Source organism: Petromyzon marinus, chromosome 40 (assembly GCF_048934315.1).
Source record: "Petromyzon marinus isolate PM22_M1 ecotype Great Lakes invasive population chromosome 40, UKy_Petmar_22M1.pri1.0, whole genome shotgun sequence".
Classification (NCBI taxonomy): domain Eukaryota; kingdom Metazoa; phylum Chordata; class Hyperoartia; order Petromyzontiformes; family Petromyzontidae; genus Petromyzon; species Petromyzon marinus.
The window spans coordinates 7169122-7195077 of NC_133706.1; the positions used below are offsets into that span (position 1 = coordinate 7169122).

General features: G+C 47.4%; 1 protein-coding gene across 2 annotated transcripts; it reads left to right on the top strand.

Moving 5' to 3' along the window:
* Positions 1–23333, top strand: LOC116950740 (uncharacterized). 2 transcript variants are annotated; one of them, XM_032968764.2, is made up of 7 exons: positions 2139–4146; positions 10373–10481; positions 11609–11746; positions 15080–15236; positions 18413–18508; positions 21259–21374; positions 22029–23333. In XM_032968764.2, the coding sequence occupies exons 1-7, from the start codon at positions 3042–3044 to the stop codon at positions 22033–22035; spliced, it is 1728 nt and encodes a 575-aa protein (XP_032824655.2). In that variant the 5' UTR covers positions 2139–3041; the 3' UTR covers positions 22036–23333. The 2 variants fall into 2 exon arrangements, with proteins under 2 accessions (XP_032824656.2, XP_032824655.2); XM_032968765.2 differs by lacking the exon at positions 22029–23333 and having other exon boundaries at positions 1–4146; positions 21259–21378.
* Positions 23334–25956: the final 2623 nt, after the last annotated feature.

Genomic DNA, 25956 nt, shown 5'->3' on the forward strand with positions numbered 1-25956 from the left:
TCTGACCTCGAGAATAAAAAGCACGGATCCCTGGATGCAGACAGGGAGCACAAGTTAATAAAACCCTTGAAATACCGGAGGTAACATCTAATGATGACAATGTTAAATCACAAATCTTGGGAAACATAAACCAAAATAATAATGATGCAGTGTTAAACCGAGGGCCAGTCAGAAGAGATGAGGCGAGGTAGGTCGATCACGTGACCAAGATAAATGTATTTCAGAGAGAAAGAGAGCCTCCCGGCCGCCTTTGTCTTCCAGCAGCACGTGATAAGAATTTGCATACGCAGGCAGAGGGCATCTCTTAAAAATAAAAATCAAACACGACGATGGAAACACTATTACAACATACCTTGAGTCACGTACGGAATCATAACTACAAGGGTACGGTATCAAACTATGAGGTAAAATAAATGGCTCGCATTAGCATAATCGCATACATTTGCATAAATTAATATGATAATATCTTAAAATAGCATAATTTATGCGCATAATTACACCAATTAACATAATTTCGTGTATTTACGTGTATTTTCAAATTTCATTAAATTTTTTTATTTTCATCAAATTTTCATACTCAGCATATACAACAGCAATCTAACCAAAAACACCTGTATTATGGAGGAAGTCAACAGTTCTACCATAGCGAGAGTAAACCCTGCCATGGCAATGTAGAATTTTCCCACCTGGTACAAGGCCAACAACAGTAATGAGCACTGGCCAATACTTTTCAGAGTCTTCTTTGGTTCTTTCGGTAAAGTCACGTAGAATGAGAATAAAATAATAAATTGATAAAATAAAATAACACAATAATATTCTCACGACGTTTCGGCCACAACACAAGCGGCCTTCATCAGGTGAAGGGACGAGACTGTCTGGTAGAAAAGCGCTGGAGTGAGAGAGCCACGTTCAGATCACGGCTTTTAAGCTGTGTGAGAGGAACAAAGCGCCTTGACAAAGGAATTAGCATATAATTTAGCATTGAAATGGCTGAATGATTAGCTTGTGACTGGTCACAGAAATAGTTATGTTAAAAGTTAAAGCATACACATCCGCAGAGGCACCCCTTGACAATGGAATTAGCATAGAATTTAGCATTGAAATAGCTAAGTTAAAGCATACACATCCGCAGAGGCACCCCTTGACAATGGAATTAGCATAGAATTTAGCATTGAAATAGCTGAGTGATTAGCTTGTAACTGCTCACAGAAATAGCTACGTTAAAGTCAGACCATACACATTCACCGAGGCACTTAGTACAAATCAAACAGGAGAATTTAGCATTGAAATAACTAGGCGAATTTAGCATTGAAATAACTGAGTGATTAGCTAGTGACTGGTCACAGAAATGACTATGTTGAAGTCAAGGCCTACACATCTGAGCTATTCACAGTACTATATAGTGAACCAATAAAAAACTAAAATATAAATTACCTTAATGTTATCAATAAACTCTATATTCTCCAATCAGCTAAGCTACCAACAATAAGTCGTTATATATCACAATGCTATATGGCGAAAAAATGGGTTGATTCTTACCCTCAACTTTAGCACCACGGATAGCTACGGGCCCCGTTCAGACGGACGAGTTCGTCCATGGTCGGAACAGAGGAGGGGGAGAGAGACAGCTGCGAGGCCCTAGTATACTCCATGTTGTAAAACCATACCATTAACCGTGGTGTGAGAGGTATTAAGAGGCAATGCTGGCGAAAGAGCTGCGGTCTGAAGGTCATCGTAAAAATACAATTAATTAAGAACAGAAATGATTTAAAACATCTTTCCAGTGGTTACTAAGCCAGAATCCATCTTCTCGGTTGAAATTGTCTCTGTGCTTGTATATGTGAATGGCCTCATGAACGAATCTCTCATGGTAGCCGGTTGGTTTGCAAAGATCCTCCGTCTTGGAGAAGTCAATGTCATGTGAGCCCACTGAATTATAACAGTGATCTGCCACGGCAGAGGAGTTCGTCCTACCGTGTTTCAAGTCTGCTTTATGTTCGCGGATGCGGTCCGAGATATGTCTTTTGGTTTCTCCAATGTAGCTACTACCACAGAGGCACTTTAGTTTGTAATCGCCCGAGTACTGTATGTCTGGAACAGCATCTTTTACAGATGGAACTAAATCACGGATTTTATGTACTGTGTTGAATCGGACCTGGATCTTGTGTTTATTCAGGATTTTGGAGATCTTTTTAGTGACCCCTGCAATGTAGGGTAAGGTGATGGTTTTGAGTGGCTCCACAAGAGGATCCTTCTTCATGACTGGAGTGATGGCTTTGCGGATTGTGTAGTCGGAGTAGCCATTAGCCCTGAGAGCCTGGTGTACGTGCTTGAGTTCACTGGTAATGTGTTCCTGGTCGGAAATGCATTGGGCTCTATGGTATAGAGTCTTGATGAGGGAGTTCTTATGGGATGGATGGTGGTGGGAATACGGTTTCAAGTAAGCATCTGTATGGGTAGCTTTCCTCCGAAACGTCGCGATTTAATTTATTTTTATTTTACCTACGTGACTTTACCGGAAAAACCAAAGACTATGAATCCTTGCAGTCACGAAAGCTTCAAATCTAGAACTTTCCAGAGTATTGGACAAAACCTATCATTGTATGCTCCATCTAGCAGCGGAGAGGCAAAGGGTTGACTTATTTTTTTATTTTAAGCTTTCGTGACTGCAGTGATTCATATTCTTGGTTCTTTCGGTAAAGTCACGTTGAAGGGAAACAATAAAATTATATATATATAAAACAATAAAATTCTCACGACGTTTCGACTGTAACGAAAACAGTCATCATCAGGTGTGAAAAACCAACGTCGTGACTTATTATTATGCTTCTGTCCAGTGTGAATGCGCTAAACACACCAAATTAAGGAAAACAAATCTGTACATGGTGCCTTTAAAAAAAATGTTGAAGTGGGGGTAGGAGTCGTGGGTTTGGGGGGAAAAATCTTCCCCCTCCACCCCAGAAATCTCACATTCTGCACCCACCCAGCCACCCGCCAGATCTCTGCGAGAGAGCACAGATGTTGGTTATAAGTGAAAGTGGATGCAGACTTTCTTCGGCAAACCTTTCCATTCGTGGCGAGCTGAATCAGACTTTGAGGCACTGAACTGCTTCACCCTAGACCAAATTAATAGCGAAAAAAAATCTACTGTTTTATCACAGCCATCTATCTTAGCTTTATACTTTAAAGAGAGTAGAAATCGTGAAATATTTTCAACGGCTTTTTTTGTTCCTCTTAAAAGAAAAAAAAGCGGGCCTTTAAAAATGAACACGTGGAACATTTTAGCTCAGGGCCTTTGGCTGCTGAGGCTAGGGCTGCTGTGCGCATTATTTCCACTCATTTGCAGCTCCGAGCGTCAGGCCACGCCGCCCAACTCCAATCGCTTCGTCCGGTGGAGCAACAACGGGCGCGTCTACAGCCTGCAGACGTCGGGCCATCAGTTCGCGGCAGCCGGTGGGACGGCACATCGTGACCCCCAGCAGCACGGCCGCGTCGCGCCCACGCCAGCGTCGTCGGCGGAGAGCTCCCGAGCGGGGGGCGACCGCGCCGCCGCCGCCGCCGCCGCCGCCGCCGCCGCGGCCACCAGGAGGGCCCCGACGAGAAGGCAGGCGTCCGCGCGGAGCGCCGCGCAGAGTTGGTGGCTCGCAGGGGAAGGTCGCCGTCGCTCGGCGACCCCGAACGCGGACAGCCGGGGAGGAAGGCGTCATGCCGCCGCAACCGCGGCCGCCTCGGGCACTCAGGCCCAGGCGGCGCAAAGTTCGTCCGGACCCAGCCCCGTGCGGGCTCGCTCCGGCGCAAGAGCATTCCGGCCGACGGTTGCGGCACCGACGAGAGGGCGGCAGCAGCGGCGGCGGTGGCAGCATCAGCCCGAGTCGGAGCCGCCCTTCTCCGCGTCCGTTCACGACGGGCAGCCGCCCGCGGATCGGCAAAATGAGAACGGGCAGAGTGGCGGGGCGGCGGCGGCGGCGGGAGCGAGGGGCAACGGGGCGGCGGGTCGTAGGGACGGCATGCAAGGAGACGAGCCCTATTACCCCGGCTACTACTACAACGAGTACGGACAGGAGGAGAACCCGTACTACATGCAGTACTACAATCCCTACTCGTACTACAATAGGCGGGTGGCTGTTGAGAGAAGTCAACAGCAAGGTGTGTATTTGGTCCATGTTGCTGATAGCTGTACGCATGTGTTTTTGTTATTATCACCGAGCACCCGGTCCAAAATGCCAAGCGGTCAGCAAAAAAAAAAACAGCACTGTTGAAGGTGTAATAAATATAAGTGTTCATGCTATTCTTGAATTGAGCACGGTTATGCAAACTTCGGAATAGAGGCGATGAGAGGGAATTTTAAAGTTGACCGGTACGACGGAGAGAGCAGAAAGATAAGTGCTGTGGTGGTTAAACACTGCGGATGAGATGAAATAGTCACTGTGCTAGACCGACTCCTCAACGCGTTGGGGTGACTTGTGTCGAGCTGTGTAGTGCTGTGGTGAAAGTACTTGATTCGCAAACAAAATGTCCTGCCGTCAAATCCCATCAGAGTCAAATCCCATCATAATTCCTCCAGGGTCCATACAATGAGGACCGAAATATGGGAAAACCACAACAGTTGTCACAATAATTTACTTGCCCCTACCTTAAGGAATGTGGAATTTCCCATTGCCACTTGAGGATCGCTAAAATGAATAAACAACCATTGTGCGTTTGAGCACGGACACAGTGACTTTTGAAAATGAATGTGGTATTCTTGCGTCTCAACACTCCCACAATTGGAAAGTGGAATTACCATCGCTGGGGCTTAGGATGTCTAACAGAGATGATCACTCTACCACACTCCCTTGATTATAGAGGCTGGATGAGTAAGAATTTGTGATTTGGGGGTAAAGATTCTTCAATTTAATTGTTAGCCAGAACCCACAATAATCGAATGGTTCACCCTCCCGCCAATTGCATTACAATGAATGATTGCGTTCCATGGTTGCGATTCAATTTGATAATTGAGTGTTTTATTAACGTTGTGCTCAGTCGTATCGGCCACTAGTGGCTGCAGGGAGTCAAACCAAATTGCACACAACATGCACAAACCAAAAAAACAAATTATTGATTCTTACTCATGCAGTTGAATGCACGTGTCCTTTAGCTTAAGAATGAATATCAATAATAGCTGCATTACATGTCAAGCCTGCTCTTTGAATACGTTTGATAATATGCATTATTGAGTGTGTATGCATCCATCTATGTATGTATGTTGGCGTGTACGTCATTTTTCCCGAGGCAGAGTTGCTAAACATATATTTTTAAAAAAAATCCACTTTCATTTCCACTCATAACATAGGGGCACTTTCGTTGAAATAAATAAACTGAGCATTTAACAATGGCTTTAGCAGCAAGTGAACCATCACGTTGGAAGCCAAATCTGAAAAATACCGACTGCTTTTTTTTTGTAAACACAATCTAATTGCATCACCCACTACTCGGCTCCACAACACTGGGAGCAAGCCACATGTTTGTTCGTTGAAGAAATCGTTTCCCATCTGGGAGTACAAGGAATGCGGTGCATCAGGGGACATTCCATTCTGCCACTGTATATGCTGTTTATTGCAATGGCAGTATTCCAGAATATACGAAGACAAAGTTCCCCCCGTTATAGCCTTAACAGACGGTTGGGGCAAGTGCTGTTAGTGAGCACCTTTTGAAGGCTGGCACAGCACACGAGGGGGTGGGTGGCCAGCACCATGCCCGGCCGCCTTTTATCTCCCAGGTAGCGATGTTTGCACTTCGCACCAGGTACTAATTTGAGGCCGAGTCGACCTAGAGGAGGCCCACGAATGGTTAAAATAATCGTCACTGCTGTTGGCCGTAAGTCGAACCCGGGTCGCCAGGTTCATAGCGCAGTGCGTTAACTACCGCTGCCCACCAGAATACACACACACACACACGAGCAGCACCCAGTACAGATGCTGCAGTGGTGTGTCTAATAAGCACACTGGACAATGCAGAGAGGTTGCTGGTTCAACCTCCGGGCATGGCAGTTGAAACAATCAGCAGTCTGATAAATGGGTAGCCACCACAGTTCGTCGATCTGAAGGTTTCAATGTGGTAAGGCAAGGGTTGTGGTAAGGCAAGGGTTGTGGTAAGGGTTGCGGTAAGGCAAGGGTTGTGGCAAGGCAAGGGTTGTGGCAAGGCAAGGGTTGTGGTAAGGCAAGGGTAGTGGTAAGGCAAGGGTTGTGGCAAGGCAAGGGTTGCGGTAAGGCAAGGGTTGTGGTAAAGCAATGGTTGTGGTAAGGCAAGGGTTGAGGTATGGCAAGGGTTGTGGTAAGGCAAGGGTTGTGGCAAGGCAAGGGTTGTGGCAAGGCAAGGGTTGTGGTAAGGCAAGAGTTGTGGCAAGGCAAGGGTTGTGGTAAGGCAAGGGTTGTAGCAAGGCAAGGGTTGTGGTAAGGCAAGGGTCGTGGTAAGGCAAGGGTTGTGGCAAGGCAAGGGTTGTGGCAAGGCAAGGGTTGTGGTAAAGCAAGGGTCGTGGTTGCTCTCGCCTCTTCCGAGATGTCTGGCCAACATTATGAGGGCCAGAAAAAGAAAAAAAGAGCCTGTAGAGGAGCTCCCTCGAGGGATGGCCCTTCCGCCAGCAGGGCACGGGAGCAAAACATTGCAGGGCCGCACCTTTGCCTTTCACGTTCACCCTCCCCTTTAACTGGCACGTGTCTTTTTTGAGCTCCGTGCCAATGGCAGAAACGCCACGTTCTTTTGGCACAGGCTCGCGTCTCCATAGGATGGCCACTGCTTACACAGTAGATGTTTAAGCAAATAACATGTTGTTTAAATTTTGTCATTACAAAAAAAGTGTACATTTTGCCTGATAGCAGATGCCAAAATAGCACGTTTTATGTTTGAAACATGCACATGTTTACTGATAAGAAGGCCCCGCGATGCATATGTCTCCATCATTACAGATTTTTTTTTCTCAGATCCATAAACATCTCATTATTTAAACAGTATTGACATATTTTTGATTGCACTAAGTCTGCTAAAATAATGATTTCACGCAACAGTGATATATTATGTAACTTGTCTCAGTGCAGAATGGTCTAGTCACTTGACGTATCGAAACATGCGTAACAAGTTACGTAACAATTATGCAACCTATAGCGTGACGCGTGCGTGCAGAACTTCTTTCGCACCGCACGTCTTCCAACAGTGTTAATCAGATGGGCAATGTAGAATTATTGAAGTTATGGTTTTGCGTCATTCTTCATATATATCGTGTTGATTTAACTCAACTCCGTTTATTTTGTGCTCTAACTGCATTGTCACGAGTCAAAGAATTACCTTGCGTTTGGGGACATTGTATGTTGTACAGCCATTTGTCAATCCACTGCTTTTTGGTTAAATGTCTCCACGACACTGTGTTAATCATGGGGGTTGTTTGGCCATACTTCACCATGCCGACTCGTGTGGGTGGGTCAAGGGGAGAGCCCAGGACCGGTTCAGATCTCACTGGCACCGATGTTAGCCTTTGACCAGGAATCAAACTCATGTGACAGGGTTCAGAACGCAACGCACCACGACTTTACAGGTGTTTAAAAAATATCTCTCAAGTCCCTTCACCTCTTTATCCACACGAGGGATACAGCACGCGCGAGGGGCCTGCAAGGGAGTATTTGCAACGTGGCAATTCAACCGACATATACGACTTAACCAAAACAAGATCTGGAATAATGATTAAAATCACGTGAAACAGGCCCGTAAAAAAAAATATCGTGCATACGCGTGGGTTACGTAATGCTTTCCAGCATGCGTTTGTCTTTGGAAGAATGTATTGATTTAGCAGCACAGAAGCTGACGGGTAGCCGTTAGGACAACATTCGTGAGCATGTATGAAGAACTTGATCAATCTTCTCTAAGGTGATTTACAAATAGCTACATAACTTTATACTAAAGTTTATACTAAAGTTGTGTTCATATTGGAGCTGTGTTCTCCCCCCCCCCACACCCCCCACTGCTTATTAACGATGGAAATAAGATTCAAAATCCGTATTTATCCGAGAGAAATCCGATGTGCTATGAAGCTCTTTTCAACAGATGTCCACTAGGTTCAGGTTGGAAAGTTACAACAACAAACAATACACAAAACACGGTCGGAGTGCAACATATAGGAAAAGTAAGCATATCACTGTGAATAAATAAATATACGAAAACTAAAATTTTAATTTTACCAGGAAAAGCCCACTGAGCTATAAAGCTATTTTTCAGAATTGATATGGCCGTAAATGATAGCTCAACTAAGTGGCTTATCACGTGGAAAAGTATCGCAGTCAAATAATCTAAGACGGACATAGTGAGCTAATAATGCATAAACGCTTTCAAACCACAGCAAGAAAATTTCAAATTTTCTTGCTGTGGGTTTCACACCTGATGATGATTGCTTGTATTGCAGTCGACACGTCGTGAGAATTTAATTGTTTTATATTTTTTTATTATTTTAATGTTTCCCTTCTATGTGACTTTACCGAAAGAACCAAGAATATGCTTTCAACATTAGTTGGAAAATGTAAAAAAAAATCAAATGTATTTTGCGAGTGTTTCTGTTTCTGTGTGCAGTCACTGGTGACTGTAATGAGACCATCAACTCTCTCCACTTGAGAAACAAATTAATCCATAATAGAGACTTTTTGGGTTATATCGCGTAAATATATAAATGTATCGTTGAAACCCGCCACCACCCGTAAGGGTTGTCACGTCAACAGAACGTGGCCAATTCGTCACTAGTACAGCATACGAGTTGGTCAGCTGGTGGAGAGTGTTGACAGACTCCCAACACACTATCTCATGGACAGGCACAAGTTTATTTTCCACCACAGGGGGGTTCCATTATCACCACAAATTCACTCAGCGCGTCCACTTGATTCTATTTCGCGGTTCCGTTGGAGAAAATTCTCTCCACCCCCCACCCTTCCCTCTCCTTCCCCTCCCCTGAAATGACTACGTTCCCAAACGTTGCCACTACGTGAGTCCGGGGGGACAGTAAGCCCAATCGCTCTCCCCCCCCCCTTTACCTCCGTGGGCACCTGGCCTCGAGCTTGTCGCCCGTGGAATGCTTGCATCCCTTTTCCCTCTATCGCTCGTGCTTTGTAATCGTTTCTTGTTCAATATCAAACAAATGCACGGTTGGCCGAACCAACCCTGGATTCTAGCGACGCAGGATTTGGACGCAATTCAATACGCCCCTGAGGCACGCAGCCACCCTGATGTGTTTAATTACCAAATGAGAGTATGACCAAAAAACGATGGAATATCACATTTTGCTATCCACGGCCACAGATGAGGGTCGTGGGACAATCCTCGTCGACACACCACGGCAGCTCGGTGGCTTAGAGGTCAGGGCGCTGAGTTGGAGCCAACGAGATCCTGGGTTCGAATCCAAGCAGCCGCCTCCCATTCAATTAGGTTAACACGTGTAGCGAATTGAAGATGTCAGTGACTGCACGGGAAACCCAACGCGTTCAATGTGGTTTAGTTCCAGCTCTGGGAATGAAATGTATCTCGCACGACCGGGCATACTTCCGAGTGGCAGGGCAGGTTAGTCGAGTGCCCCCCGCTTGTGAGAGATTATTGAGGATGCTTCGCGCTGTGATGCCGAAATCACAATCGGCAAACATTAGGGGGGAGCATACTAGTTCATTACACCATCAGTTAATGATATCAGATGACATTCGATGATTTGACATTGATGACATGAGAGGAAAGGGAAATCAAGGTGCCTCCTTGGCTCAATCGAACATCAGGGTGGCGCCAATCTCTGTGGTGGAAATTACACGGGTGGCGCCAATCTCTGTGGTGGAAATTACACGGTGCTGTGGCGCCAATCTCTGTGGTGGAAATTACACGGTGCTGTGGCGGGGACCAGTGTAGACAAACGAGTAAATAACCACAGTGCTCGTTTTATTCACCCTGTAAGGATGATGGTGATGATGATGATGATGACGACGATGTTGATGTTAGGCCGGGTTGACCTTCGAATGTAATTTAAACTCGTGACCTTTCGCTCGCAAGGGTTCGGCAAGTCCGAAGCTAGCGAGGTAAGCCACTCCGTTGTGCTATCAGTCCGTGATAGCCAGGTCGCTGCTGAAAAACGAATGAATGCCTCAGTGGGCTTTGCCTGTATTTGTGTGATTTGTTTGTTTAGCTTTCTTGTACTATGTACTTACGATCACGTGTTGGTATTGTTTGCTGTCGTAACGTTCTTACCCGCCCCCTTACCAGACATGTGTGAAAAAGGAGCTTCATAGCTCATCGGATTGCTCCAGCATGAACACACACACATTTTGATTCTGCCTCTCGCTGGTTTGACGTTTTGCTCCCGTTGTTAAATTCCCACCAGGGCTACCGGACTTGGTGCCAGATCCGTATTACGTTCAGATCGCCACGTACGTGCAGAAAGTCACAATGTACTCGGTGCGCTGTGCGGCCGAAGAGAGGTGCCTGGCAAGGTGAGTCGGGATAAGACGCGGACAACAGATCCCCCGTGCTAGCCTGTTACAGACTGTTTGGGGGGCAAGCGCTATTAAGCGAGCACATATGAAGACCGGCACGACACACCGCACCAGGTACTCATTTGAGGCTGAGTCGACCAAGGGGAGGCCCCAGGACCGCTTCAAATAATCGCTAGTGGTGTTGCTGGGCATGAGCGGGAATCGAACTCGGGTTGCCGGGTTCGTAGCGCAGCGCGCTAGCCGACACTGCCGCTCCCAAATACACACGTCACGACATTGCTGATAATTGTCGCATCAGAACAGCACTGCACATGGGGGACATTGATTGCAACGACAATGACGCCGCGTTGTTGAACATGCCGATTGAAGATTATTGACGGCGATGATGGCAATTGATTGATGACGAAAGCGGTGATGGTTACTGTTATTGATAATGCGACGACGATTGCGAGAGATCACCACAATGAGGATTTTGATCATGATAACACTTACAATTTTGCAAAGATTCATTTTCATTCATAATTGTGATCGTGACCCTATAATGATGATGATAATGGTGGCAACTTATTGGTAAATTATACCGATGATGATGATTATTATAATAATATTGCTGATTGTGACCATCATTATACCACAGCTGACAACAATGACAAGCGATCAAAGGTACTTGCGGGTGATGACCGAACACCAAACGGTGGCGACTTCGATTGACCTTGGGGCCGTCCATAAATGACGTCACGCACCTAAGGGGGCGGGGGGGGGGTCAGACATTTGTGACGATGTGTGACGAGGGTGTGGGGGGGTAGGAATGTGACGTCACATCAAATGCGCAACTTTAAATAAATAAATATAGACAACACGTTCCACTTAATTAAATAGACTTTTTAATAAATGTTTTCTCCTACAACATCAGAGTGCAGCGCCGCCACATTAAATACTCACTACAATGACAATAGTTTAAAGCGATTTGAAGCATGTTTTTTGGGGGGCGGGGGGGCAGAGCTTTGTGACGTCATATTTGAGGGGGGGGGGTCTGACTTTTTGCGACGCCGTGTGACGAAGGTGGGGGGGGGTCAAAAATCGCGTGACGTCATTAATGGACGCCCCCCTTGCGTTGTGCGCAGCTCGGCGTACCGCTACGAGGCCAACGACTACGACACGCGGATGCTGCTGAGGTTCCCACAGCGAGTCAAGAACCAGGGCTCCGCGGATTTCCTTCCGAGCCGGCCGCAGCATCAGTGGGAATGGCACAGCTGCCATCAGTGAGCCACCAGCCCCTGCACCACCCCCACAGAGTCAGAGCACCAGCCCTGCACCACCCCCACAGAGTCAGAGCACCAGCCCTGCACCACCCTCACACAGTCATAGCACCAGCCCTGCACCACCCCCACAGAGTCAGAGCACCAGCCCTGCACCACCCTCACACAGTCAGAGCACCAGCCCTGCACCACCCTCACACAGTCAGAGCACCAGCCCTGCACCACCCTCACACAGAGCACCAGCCCTGCACCACCCACACAGAGTCAGAGCACCAGCCCTGCACCACCCCCACACAGAGCACCAGCCCTGCACCACCCTCACACAGTCAGAGCACCAGCCCACACACAGTCAGAGCACCAGCCCTGCACCACCCTCACACAGAGCACCAGCCCTGCACCACCCTCACAGTCAGAGCACCAGCCCTGCACCACCCTCACACAGTCAGAGCACCAGCCCTGCACCACCCCCACAGTCAGAGCACCAGCCCTGCACCACCCCCACACAGAGCACCAGCCCTGCACCACCCTCACACAGTCAGAGCACCAGCCCTGCACCACCCTCACACAGAGCACCAGCCCTGCACCACCCTCACACAGTCAGAGCACCAGCCCTGCACCACCCTCACACAGAGCACCAGCCCTGCACCACCCTCACACAGTCAGAGCACCAGCCCTGCACCACCCTCACACAGTCAGAGCACCAGCCCTGCACCACCCTCACACAGTCAGAGCACCAGCCCTGCACCACCCTCACACAGAGCACCAGCCCTGCACCACCCTCACACAGAGCACCAGCCCTGCACCACCCCACACACAGTCAGAGCACCAGCCCTGCACCACCCTCACAGTCAGAGCACCAGCCCTGCACCACCCTCACAGTCAGAGCACCAGCCCTGCACCACCCTCACACAGTCAGAGTACCAGCCCTGCACCACCCTCACACAGAGCACCAGCCCTGCACCACCCTCACACAGTCAGAGCACCAGCCCTGCACCACCCTCACACAGAGCACCAGCCCTGCACCACCCTCACACAGTCAGAGCACCAGCCCTGCACCACCCTCACACAGAGCACCAGCCCTGCACCACCCTCACACAGAGCACCAGCCCTGCACCACCCTCACACAGTCAGAGCACCAGCCCTGCACCACCCTCACACAGAGCACCAGCCCTGCACCACCCCCACACAGTCAGAGCACCAGCCCTGCACCACCCCCACACAGTCAGAGCACCAGCCCTGCACCACCCTCACACAGAGCACCAGCCCTGCACCACCCTCACACAGTCAGAGCACTAGCCCTGCACCACCCCCACACAGTCAGAGCACCAGCCCTGCACCACCCTCACACAGTCAGAGCACCAGCCCTGCACCACCCTCACAGTCAGAGCACCAGCCCTGCACCACCCACACACAGTCAGAGCACCAGCCCTGCACCACCCCCACACAGTCAGAGCACCAGCCCTGCACCACCCTCACACAGAGCACCAGCCCTGCACCACCCTCACACAGAGCACCAGCCCTGCACCACCCCACACACAGTCAGAGCACCAGCCCTGCACCACCCTCACAGTCAGAGCACCAGCCCTGCACCACCCTCACAGTCAGAGCACCAGCCCTGCACCACCCTCACACAGTCAGAGTACCAGCCCTGCACCACCCTCACACAGAGCACCAGCCCTGCACCACCCTCACACAGTCAGAGCACCAGCCCTGCACCACCCTCACACAGAGCACCAGCCCTGCACCACCCTCACACAGTCAGAGCACCAGCCCTGCACCACCCTCACACAGTCAGAGCACCAGCCCTGCACCACCCTCACACAGTCAGAGCACCAGCCCTGCACCACCCTCACACAGAGCACCAGCCCTGCACCACCCTCACACAGTCAGAGCACCAGCCCTGCACCACCCTCACACAGAGCACCAGCCCTGCACCACCCCCACACAGAGTCAGAGCACCAGCCCTGCACCACCCTCACACAGAGCACCAGCCCTGCACCACCCCCACACAGTCAGAGCACCAGCCCTGCACCACCCCACACACAGTCAGAGCACCAGCCCTGCACCACCCTCACAGTCAGAGCACCAGCCCTGCACCACCCTCACACAGTCAGAGCACCAGCCCTGCACCACCCTCACACAGAGCACCAGCCCTGCACCACCCTCACACAGTCAGAGCACCAGCCCTGCACCACCCTCACACAGTCAGAGCACCAGCCCTGCACCACCCTCACACAGAGCACCAGCCCTGCACCACCCTCACACAGTCAGAGCACCAGCCCTGCACCACCCTCACACAGAGCACCAGCCCTGCACCACCCCCACACAGAGTCAGAGCACCAGCCCTGCACCACCCTCACACAGAGCACCAGCCCTGCACCACCCCCACACAGTCAGAGCACCAGCCCTGCACCACCCCACACACAGTCAGAGCACCAGCCCTGCACCACCCTCACAGTCAGAGCACCAGCCCTGCACCACCCTCACAGTCAGAGCACCAGCCCTGCACCACCCTCACACAGTCAGAGCACTAGCCCTGCACCACCCCCACACAGTCAGAGCACCAGCCCTGCACCACCCTCACACAGTCAGAGCACCAGCCCTGCACCACCCTCACAGTCAGAGCACCAGCCCTGCACCACCCACACACAGTCAGAGCACCAGCCCTGCACCACCCCCGCACAGTCAGAGCCAAGCGCAGGGCTTCAATCTCTCCGGGTGTCCACCGGTAGACGTACATTATCTCTCCTTCCTAAAGCTGTTTTCTGAATACATCTCTTATATTGGCTCTCTTCCCAATACATCACTGTCCTATATTTTTTTCTGTCTCCTATGCCTTTTATCAACACAAACCACTGTAAACTACTTATTTGAACCATGTAACGCCCACTGAGCTATATAGCTCTTTTTCAGAAGCGGCCTGGCACACAAATGATAACTTAACCAAGTTTCTTATCACGTGGACATTGATAGCAGCCAAATACTTCAAACGCGTGTTGATTCTGAACTTGGAGTGAAAAAAAAACCGGAGTAACCGGAAAAAAAATTCACGTGACCACGGGGAGCGAGACATGCAAACTGCAAATATAAAGGCGTTAGGGTCGGGATCGAACCCACGTATAGCAGGCGAGGGAGATAACATCTCACCACCGCAGTGCCCAAAATCGATTGTCACATCTGTGCAGGGGCTCGGCATATTATGACACCACAAGAGGTGGCAGCGGTTTGGGGAGACATTCATTCATCATCGGATTGACCACGGCTGACGATGAGGATTATCTCTTCCCACGTGACCTGTGGTGCCAACCACGCGTCGCCGTGGTTTTGTGCGTTCAGGCATTTCCACAGCATGGATTCCTTCAGCCACTACGATCTGCTGGACGCCACGACAGAGAGGCGTGTGGCGGAGGGTCACAAGGCCAGCTTTTGCCTGGAGGACACGTCCTGCGACTACGGATACTCTAAGCGATACACGTGTGCCGCTCACCAGCAGGTCCGTCCGTCTGCCTATCAGTTTGTGTGCTACTATCTATCCATCAGTCTGTCCATGTTGTCCGTCTATCTGTCCGTCCATCCAATTATCGACCTGTCCGTGTGTCCACATGTTAGTCCATTTCTCGGTCTGTCAGTCTATATGCCCATGTGCCTGTCCATATGTTCAGTTGTCTGACGTTCATTCGCTCATCTGTGCAAACGTCTGTCTGTCCATCCATCTGTCATCAGTCCTTTTGTCCATCACTTCTGTCCGTCTGTCCATTCGTGGGTCCGTTTCTCCTTGTGTCAGTCCATTCATCCATCCATCTGTTTGATTGAATGGCTGTCAAGCAGGCTATCTGTCTTGTTTATCTAGCCTAACATTCCGCTGTATTTGTTTATTTGTTAATCCTTTTTGCTTTGCTTTCCTTTTGTTTGGTTGCCTGGCCAATGTTTCTGTCCGTCTCTACATATTTCTCCGTGCTAGTCTGTCCGTAAAAAATGTCAACGTTATTCCTCCATTCATCTGTGCATCCATGTATTATTTTGTCTGTCTGACATTGCTTGACAATCTGTCTGCTCTTGCATTTATCAGCTTGTTATTTTTTCTCCTGTCGGTTTTTCTGTTTGTCTGTGTGCCTCTTCTGTTGTATGTCTGTCTGCCTTTCCATCCACCTGCCCATGAGTCGGTCTGGTTGTCCAGGTAATCTGGACAATTGCCTCGACAGTTTTAATTGTGAACACACTGGCGCAGCCAGTGGGGGTGGGTGGCACGTGCCCCCCCCCCCCTAATGATCCGATCGAAATCCCTAATTTCGATCGGATCACTGGGGTTTATTAGTAATAAATCGGAATTTTGTGACCCCCACTGCCACTGTGTACATATTATTATTATTGTGTGCCAGGGACTCTATGAGATGATAGGACAATAGTCTGAGTCCATAATTGTCAATAAGTAACGGCAAAGCGGTTATAAGTGACTCACAGAATTGTGCGCAGTTGCGTATACAGTACACAACTTCCCTGAAGGCATCAACACCTTCAGAGAGCGCGATGCCGATCACACAACGCGGTTCGAATTCGACCCTCGATCAATGGCTGCGCCATCGCCGCACACGCGTCGAATAAAAAGCAAGGGACAAGTCCTTACTTACTAACAACTCCTTACTTACTAACAACTCCTTACTTACTAACAACTCCTCACTAACAACCCTTACTTGCTAACAACTCACTAACAACTCCTTACTTACTAACAACTCCTTACTAACAACTCCTTACTTACTAACAACTCCTTACTTACTAACAACTCCTTGCTTACTAACAACTCCTTACTTACTAGCAACTCCTTACTTACTAACAACTCCTTACTAACAACTCCTTACTTACTGACAACTCCTTACTTACTGACAACTCCTTACTTACTAACCCCTTACTTACTAACCACTCCTTACATACTAGCAACTCCTTACATACTAGCAACTCTTTACTTACTAGCAACTCTTTACTTACTAACAACTCCTTACTCACTAACAACTCCTTACTTACTAACAACTCCTTATTTACTAACAACTCTTACTAACAACTCCTTACTTACTAACAACTCTTTACTTACTAACAACTCCTTACTTACTAACTCCTTACTCACTAACAACTCCTTACTCACTAACAAGTTCTTACTTACTAACAACGCCTTACTTACTAACAACTCCGTACTTACTAACAACTCCTTACTAACTAACAACTCCTTACTTACTAACAACTCCTTACTTACTAACAACTCCTTACCAACAACTCCTTACTTACTAACAACTCCTTACTTACTAACAACTCCTTACTTACTAACAAGTCCTTACTAACAACTCCTTACTTACGAACAACTCCTTACTCGCCTTCAACTCCTTACTAACAACTCCTTACTCACTAACAACTCCTTACTTACTAACAACTCCTTACTCACTAACAACGCCTTACTTACTAACAACGCCTTACTTACTAACAACTCCTTACTCACTAACAACTCCTTACTTACTAACAAGTCCTTACTAACAACTCCTTACTAACAACTCCTTACTCACTAACAACTCCTTACTTACTAACAACTCCTTACTAACAACTCCTTACTAATAAACAACTCCTTACTTACTAACAACTCCTTACTAACAACTCCTTGCTAATAAACAACTCCTTACTTACTAACAACTCCTTACTTACTAACAGCTCCTTACTAACAACTCCTTACTTACTAACAACGCTTTACCAACAACTCCTTACTTACTAACAACTCCTTACTTACTAACAACTCCTTACTAACTAACAACTCCTTACTCACTAACAACTCCTTACTTACTAACAACGCTTTACCAACAACTCCTTACTTACTAACAACTCCTTACTTACTAACAACTCCTTACTAACTAACAACTCCTGTATCATTTTTCATTGCTGGAGAGGTCCCCACCCCCACCTGAAAATCCTGGCTCTCCCATTGCGTGCACAGTCATTGATTGAATGGGTTCAGCCCATTAAAACTCTCTACAATTGAGGACCGGGGTGGCTGAAACTGGTTCTGATTGCCGGCACTCAATTGGTCTCTGCTCGAGACGTTGCGAGCTCTCCCAGCCAAACAGCCACCCAGAAACGCCTAACTTTTCAAATGAAAGACGCATTTAATAAAAGTCAATGCAGGAGTGTGACGCACAAGTAATAAAGCAATTGTCTAAGTCATGCACAGCACCAACGTTAAACTCATTGTGTTTTTTTTTGCGTGGGTAACTTGGTGAGTAAACTTTGAAGCCCCTAATGTTTAATACGTAGTAGGATTTCGCCACTAATATCCATGATAAATGTGTATTGGGTTAGATCGCGTAAACATAAATGTGTCGTTAACCCACCACTCCCCGACACAGCCAATCGGTAAGAGTTGTCACGTGAACAAAACATCCCACTCAGTTATTACTTCACCACACCGGTTGTGTTGGAGGGTAAACCCACAATAATTTACAATTTGAGTACTGTGATGTTTCGCTGGTGATTCCAACCACTAGCTTCATCAGGCGATTTTTCCAGAATTGTGAAGACGTCTTCCAGTTTAGCACTTTCATCGAGTAAAAATCTCTAAATCCTAAACAAAAATGCTTCCCTCTTTCAGACTAACACCCCTTTGCTGTTTTAATTTTTTTTTCTCATTTCTTGCAGGGATTAAGTCCTGGCTGTTACGACACTTACAACGCCGACATTGACTGCCAGTGGATCGACATCACTGACGTGGAACCCGGGCAGTACATTCTGAAGGCACGTGCCCTTTCCATTGTCGAACATTCGTCATCGTAGTCGTCGTCGTCATCATCGTCGTCGCCATCGTCGTCGTCGCCATCATCGTCGTTGTCATCGTCGTCATCATCATCGTCGTCATCATCATCGCCATCATCATTGTCATCATCATCGTCGTCATTATTGTCGTCATCATCGTCATCATCATCGTCGTCGTCGTCATCGTCGTCATCACTGTCGTCATCATCGTCGTTGTCGTCGTCATCATCGGCCCCATAAACTGTGACGGGTGGTGACGAGGTCGTGACGATGTCGTGACGATGTCGTATCCTAGGAAGGGCGACAGGAGAGGTTCAGGAGATGCGGAGTTTATTTTTTTTAATTCAGAGACGTTTGAGGGCAATGAGTGGCAGTGGGATAGTTGTTCACTAGACGGTCCATTGTTGAGACATCGTCACCCACATTCAGAATCAGAATCTGTATTTATCCTGGAGATGAAATCCGATGAGCTATGAAGCTCTTCTTCACAGATGTCCAGTAGGGCCGGGTCAGAAAATGACAACGACAAATAATAATAATAAAAACACTATATGAGTGCCAAGTATAGGAAAGGTAAACAAATCACAAAAATAAATAAATGATATTAAAAGTATGCAAGTTCAAAGTGAATAAGTACACCAATTCCCAAGGTTGGGCAAGGCACCTCCAATTATCACGCTTGGCTATGTTCGGTGCGAAAGAAGTTCAGCGTACATGCATACAAGGCAGCAGACCCCCAGCACAAACAGTCCCATGACCACACCATGACAAACAGAGTCCCTCACGTGGCATTGCACAACGACGCTGTCGGGTGTTCCTCAGCCTCCGTGTGTGCAGACAGCACAGTATACCCCCGTCATCTCCGCGATTTCGGCTATCCGCGAATCGCATCTAGAACACGACACGACTTACTGCATCGAGAGAGATAGAGTGATGCGATAAGGTCATGGTATAAAGTGATGATGCACACCATAAGTTAATTTACAAATAACTATGTAACACTTTTATTTACCTGGTGTTTAATGTAACCAGTTTTTATTTGTCTGTGTTGTGATAATGTCCATGTATTTTATGGCTTACTTACGTATTTACTTAATATAATTCATTCAAAAGATACGTTTTCATGGGCCAATAACATTATTTGTTATTCAAGAGCATCTCTGGAATGTACTGTATCTCTCATCGACAATAACTGTATCACTGGGTTTCAAATTCACTTTCGTATGTAGTGGTGGAAATGTGCCAGGACACGACAAAGACAAAGATTCCCTCTCCCACCCTATAGCCTTAACAGACTGTTGGGGCAAGTGCTGTTAGCGAGCAGCACCTATGAAGGCCGACACGGCACACGAGGGGGTGGCTGGCCAGCACGAAGCCCGACCGCCTTTGTCTCCCCGGTGGCGATGTTTACTACACACCGCACCGGGTGCTCATTTGAGACCGAGTCGACCTTGGGGAGGCCCAGGACCGGTTCAGATAGATCGTCACCGGTGTTGGCCGTGAGCGGGAATCGAACTCGGGTCGCCGGGTTCGTGGTGCTTGTCGCAACGCCAACATGCGGAGTTCGGCGCTTAGAGAGCGGTTCCCATTCCTATGCCGCGATGTTTCTGCAGAGGGGAACGGGCGAGGGAACGTGGGCTGCAGAGCGAATCGATTTCATGTCGACATGTCGACATTTCCATGTCGGCCACTGCTTTTTATCCGCATCGGTGGCCGGCCACTGGAATAAAAGTTTTTTTTATAAAAGTTTTTTTTTTTGGGGGGGGGGGGGGGGAAATCGATAGGGCAGATAAATGTTTGTTTTACCAAGCGGCGCCATTCAATGTACATCTGGGATAAGTCAAGTTGCAGTTATCTTGGTTGACACCTTTCCTGCTGGAGTCGCTTTATGAAGGTATTTGGCCTACTCTTCCATGCTGGCCACACGTCCTGGAAGAGGTGGGTGTGTGTGTGTGTGTATACTCCATTTTGTGATGAAAGTGCTATCGGTTAAATGACACCACAGTACTTTTTTTCCCGACAGCACTTGGGTCTGTCCCGTGACCTCTGACCAGCGAGCGTTCGGCACTTTACTTGTTGTCCTTCCTCCGCACCTCCGAGTGTCACAGTTTGGCTACGTACGGTGCCAAAGAAGGTCCACCCCTTCTCCCTGGCCCATCCATTCCCTCCATCCCTAGGCACCCACCTGTAATTCCGGTACCCACTAACCGCCCTTCCTATACCACATCCCCATCCACCGTACTTTTAGCTACCCTAATTGCACCACTCATAACCCCGTGTCAAACGCCTTGCATAAAAGTGCTTTATAAATGTAAGGTAGTGTAACGCGCGTACAAAAGTGCACCGAGCCTCATTCAAGCACCGTGCTGGTGTGACATTCACGCTGTGTTGTGTTTGTGGAATGCTTGTGCGTAGTTGTGCACAGGCACACATGCACGTGTGTGTGCGGAGTGGTAGTGTAGCCGTTAGTGCTCTGCGCTACGAACCCGGTGACCCGAGTTCGATTCCAGCTCATGGCCGACACCAGTGACGGTTATCTGAACGGGTTCTGGGCCGCGCCTAGGTCGACTCGGCCTCAAATGAGTACATCGTGTAGTGTACGCACACCAATGGGGAGACAAAGGCGGACGGGCGTGGTGCTGATCACCCACCCTCTCGTATACCGTGCCGGCCTTCATAGGTGCTCGCTAACAGCACTTGCCCCAAAAATGTCTGTATTTGTGTGTGTGTAGGTTCAGGTGAACCCGAATTATATCGTGCCCGAGATGGACTACTCCAACAATATTGTGCGGTGTGACGTGCGCTACACAGGAAACTATGCGTCTGCCTCCAACTGCCGCATCTCACCGTGAGTTATAACTGAATCTGTTCGGCCACGGTTCATAAGTGAGATGAGATGCAACTTGCTCGCTCACTCACCCACCCATTAATTAGCTCCCTTAATGACGCACTCACTCACTCACTGAACTACCCATTCACCCACCTACCCATTCATTCACTTCCTTACCAACACACCCACTCACTCACTCACCCATTGACACAACTATTCATTCACTTACCCATTACATCCACATACCCACCCACTCACTGACCCACCCACCCATCAATCCACTTACTCACTGACCCATCCAACCACCCAGTCACTCACCCACTCATACAGTTACTCACTCACTCATCCATCCATACACGTACTCACCGAATCATCCACCCATCCACACCCACACTCTCATGATGCCCACCCACCCACCCTCTCAGGCTGCCACTTTTGGGTAATTCCTAGAATACGTATGAAGGCTACGATAATAGGGATGATTCTCGAGTGAATACTATGATTACGCTTGGATTAATTTGAAGGCATGGATAATCTTAACATTGCTTAATATACACACAGATAAGAGGATTTGTACTTCAATACATGGAAGAATGAATGGCCAAATGCATCTAATTCAAAGGCCCTTTCTGATGTCCTACTGTATGTCTTTGTCCTTACTGTGCCTTGCAGGTACTAACGTTCAGATGAATGGGACCTCCACAGTAAATAACCACTTGCCACCCAAGTCACGGAGATGAGCTTTGACTAATCAGCACCAGCAGTGTTGTACTTGACTCGGCATAAATACCACGCGTGTGATTGCATGAAGCCGACCGGCGTTTAACATATTGTCAGTGAGCAGGTTTGCGTCTATTGGTGAATGTTACTCAAAGGAAAAAAAGTGAAGACTCAAATATATAATTGTACAATTGCAGGTGTGCTGAGTGATACAAAATAGTCTGACCCACATTCTATAGAAGTGGTGTACCACTGAAATGGCATATGGGCCACACGCATATCTTGTATAACACTTGGACAATCCAATTGCTTTATGGCTTTTGTGATGACAGATTAACTGACAGGTCCGTAGTTTAAGAGGTCATTGTAAAATTGGCTCGGTGTTAATGGACACAGAATGTTAGCTTTGATTTACTCCGTGCAATGGCTTGCTTCATAGGACTAGCTGAAGGATTTTACACGTTTTTGTTTTCTTTTAAATAACGATTACTGCATCTAAACTCTGTTGGAGTGGCAGCCGAGGAATGGGACGCATCCGATAGGGTTACGTCCACCAAAGTAATCAGTTCAAGGTGCAGGAGCCGGGAGGATCATTTTATACATCGCAGCATCGCGAGCGACGGCGCAGGGCTTGGGGAGGCCTTCATCCAGCAGCGGATTGACCATGGCTGATAATGACTGCATTAAAAACACGCTCAAGCCCCCCGTCACTCATTTTAAACACATCGGCTCTGCTGATCGCAGTTGGTTTTCTCCGTAGGGGTTGGACATTTCCACATTCCCATGGCAGGGAACTCATGCATCCATTTGGATAAATGGTGTTGACCTTCCTAAACCCAGGTGTGGTGCAGCCTCACCAAGTGGTACTCAATTTATCAGTCCAACCCTAAAGAGATGATGGCCTGATTGGATCCCTAGACTGTTTGAGCACAAAACTGCATGAGATGAGCCGTCCAAAGTAATCCATGTGTCTCCATTAGCAGGTTTAAACCGGTGATGGAAATTCAACCTTCCTATGCCAGGGGCCAGTATATCATAGGGGAAAACACAATTTTTTTCATTGAGTACAAAATGAACAATTAAAAAAATACAATAACAACCGTACACTCACAATGTACGCAAACCGTACACATATAAACCACCAACAGAGGCGGACCATGCATCATACAATTCTGTCCAACTCTCATCAAAGTGATAGCATCAGTAAAGGTGTAACGATGCATTGATTAATAGATTAAAATCGATTCTCATCATCGAGTTACGTGCGTCGAATTGTGTTTGTGCAAGTCCATTTTTTAAAAATTCATGTATCCTGTACTTGGGTGCTGCTTTTTGTAGGATCATTCTCTATTTTGAAATCTGCAAGTCTTCCCGGGACGTTAAAAGTCCCAGTTTTTGTGTCAGTTGTGCAATACTCCACCACTCAAGGCAATGCATTTACATTTACATGCACCGCTCCCTTCTTTCGGTGCTGTGAGATATCCCTTCTTGCAATCAGATTGTCCCAGTTTCTATTGTGCGTCGGAGGAGGAGACAATCCTACCTTTAAGCCAATTGGTTCATGTGACCACTGCAGCGACACGTCGCAACTACATTCACCACAGTGTTTCAACAATTTAATTATCGGATCTAATTGAATTGTGACACTTCATCATCTCTGTGTGTGTTGGGATGATTCGTTACGCCTCGATTCGTGAATCACGATTTTTGCTATCCACTCACTCATAACTGTCACCTGAATACACTTCTCACCTCATATTGCTCTTCTGAATCCGTCTATCATATTTCTATACTCTTTGGTTCTTTCGGTAAAGTCACGTGGGTAATTTTTTTTAAATCATATTTCTCTTCTTAATGCATCCCTCTCCTATCTCTTATAGATTGTTTTTTTTTTTAATATACATTTCATTCATCACCTTTATGAAACGAGTTCTTTTGTTCGACAATTAGTCAAGGGGTGACTGCCTGAAGGATGGGTTGAGGTTAAAGCTCGGGACGGGTTCGATCCGGGGTGACGGGGCGAAGGCGAGCAGCGAGCTCCACTCCTGTATTGGTGCTAATTTTGACGGCCGTCGATGGAGGCGAGGCGGTGGTTAACGAGCACGCCGTCCGCACCTTGCTCGGAAACCTCACGGCCTTCCTGTGTGACCTTCCTCACTTTGAACATTTGCTGCTGCTGCTGCTGCTGCTTTAGCAACGGTGCACATGGACAAATATTCCCCCCATGCCCCCCCCCACCCACCCACCCAAAAAACTCGCTCACATTCGTCCAAATACTTTGGCCTAAAATAAAAAAATATATATAAAGTAGGAATGGTGCCCTTATTCCTCGGCTCTTTCCTCGAACATTTCAAAGCTAACCTTGCGTACAAATCAACGCGGCTTCATTTCAAGTAACGTGACCGCAACGTGACATTGCGTGTGTTATGAGGAAGGGCAATTGCTAGAAACGTTGTCTATTATAATATTTTTGTTTAATTTTCAAGGCCGCACAGCGATATTGACGAACGAGTTGAGTTTTTTTCTCTCCCTCCCTCCCTCCCTAAACTTTGAGTCGAGCGCTCCACAATTAAACCGTGTTCCATGAAATCAGCGGCACTGTTTTTGCCAGAGCCATCACTGATATACGGCAATAGTTTGTTAATGCGTTGTCAGGTATTGTTTGTATTGCACTGTTTATATTGTTATGAATGCAACTGTTCTATATATCTATATAACATGTGTCGTATAGTTGGCCGTGACAATCAAGTGTTGTGTCGATGATAAATGCATTGCGACATTCTTTTGCCCAGTATATCATATCGAATGAGTTTATGAAATGAATAAGATTGGCTTTGAAAAGTAACTTTCAGACATTTCCAAGCTACGACTGTTTCCCCGGACATTTCAAAGCTAAACTTGTACGCAACCTCATTGAAGTAATGTTATTGCTGTTTTAAAAAAAAAAGTGGTGATGTTGGTGAAACAAACATGTGAAATGATATTCTTGGTTCTTTCAGTAAAGTCACGTAGAAGGGAAACATGTGAAATGATATTCTTGGTTCTTTCAGTAAAGTCACGTAGAAGGGAAACAATTAAATAATAAAAATATAAAACAATACAATTGTCACGACGTTTTGACTGCAACACAAACAATCATCATCAGGTGTGAAAACCACAGCAAGAAAATTTGAAAAAAGTGGCGGTTATTTTGAACGTTAGCACCACGGAGAGCGATTTGACAGTTTGTTCAGATGGACGAGTCCATCTATGTTCGGAAAAGAGGAGGGGGGAGACGAAAATAATGGATGCGGTCTGAAAGCCACCGTAAGCGTGAACAATCAAAAAATAACCGCCACTTTTTTCAAATTTTTTTGCTGTGGTTTTCACAGCTGATGATGATTGCTTGTGTTGCAGTCGAAACGTCGTGATAATTTTATTGTTTTACATTTTTATTATTTTATTGTTTCCCTTCTACGTGACTTTACCGAAAGAACCAAGAACATGAATCCCTGCAGTCACGAAAGATTTAAATCAAAAATGTGAAATTAAGTGCCGCTCTGAAAAACTGCCACTCCTGCAGATAATAAATTCCACCTTTCAATTTGTAAGCCGACGACCGCTGAGATCCTGGGTTAAAATTCAGGCGCCTGACCGTGATTCAAATTGACGTCTCAATTGTAATGAGTTGAATGTCTCAGCCCGGTCACCAATGACTGCAGCAAAAAAAAACACAACTGGTTATGCAAAACTTTAGTTCTGCACTCAATTTGACCAAGCTTCCGGCAATGAGATTTAAATGATCGTTATGACTGGATTGTGGCGAACATCACGCAGGTGATGTGGAGCGAGTGGGGGAAATGTTGCCCTCTACTGCGTGGACCACATGTCACTCGAGGGG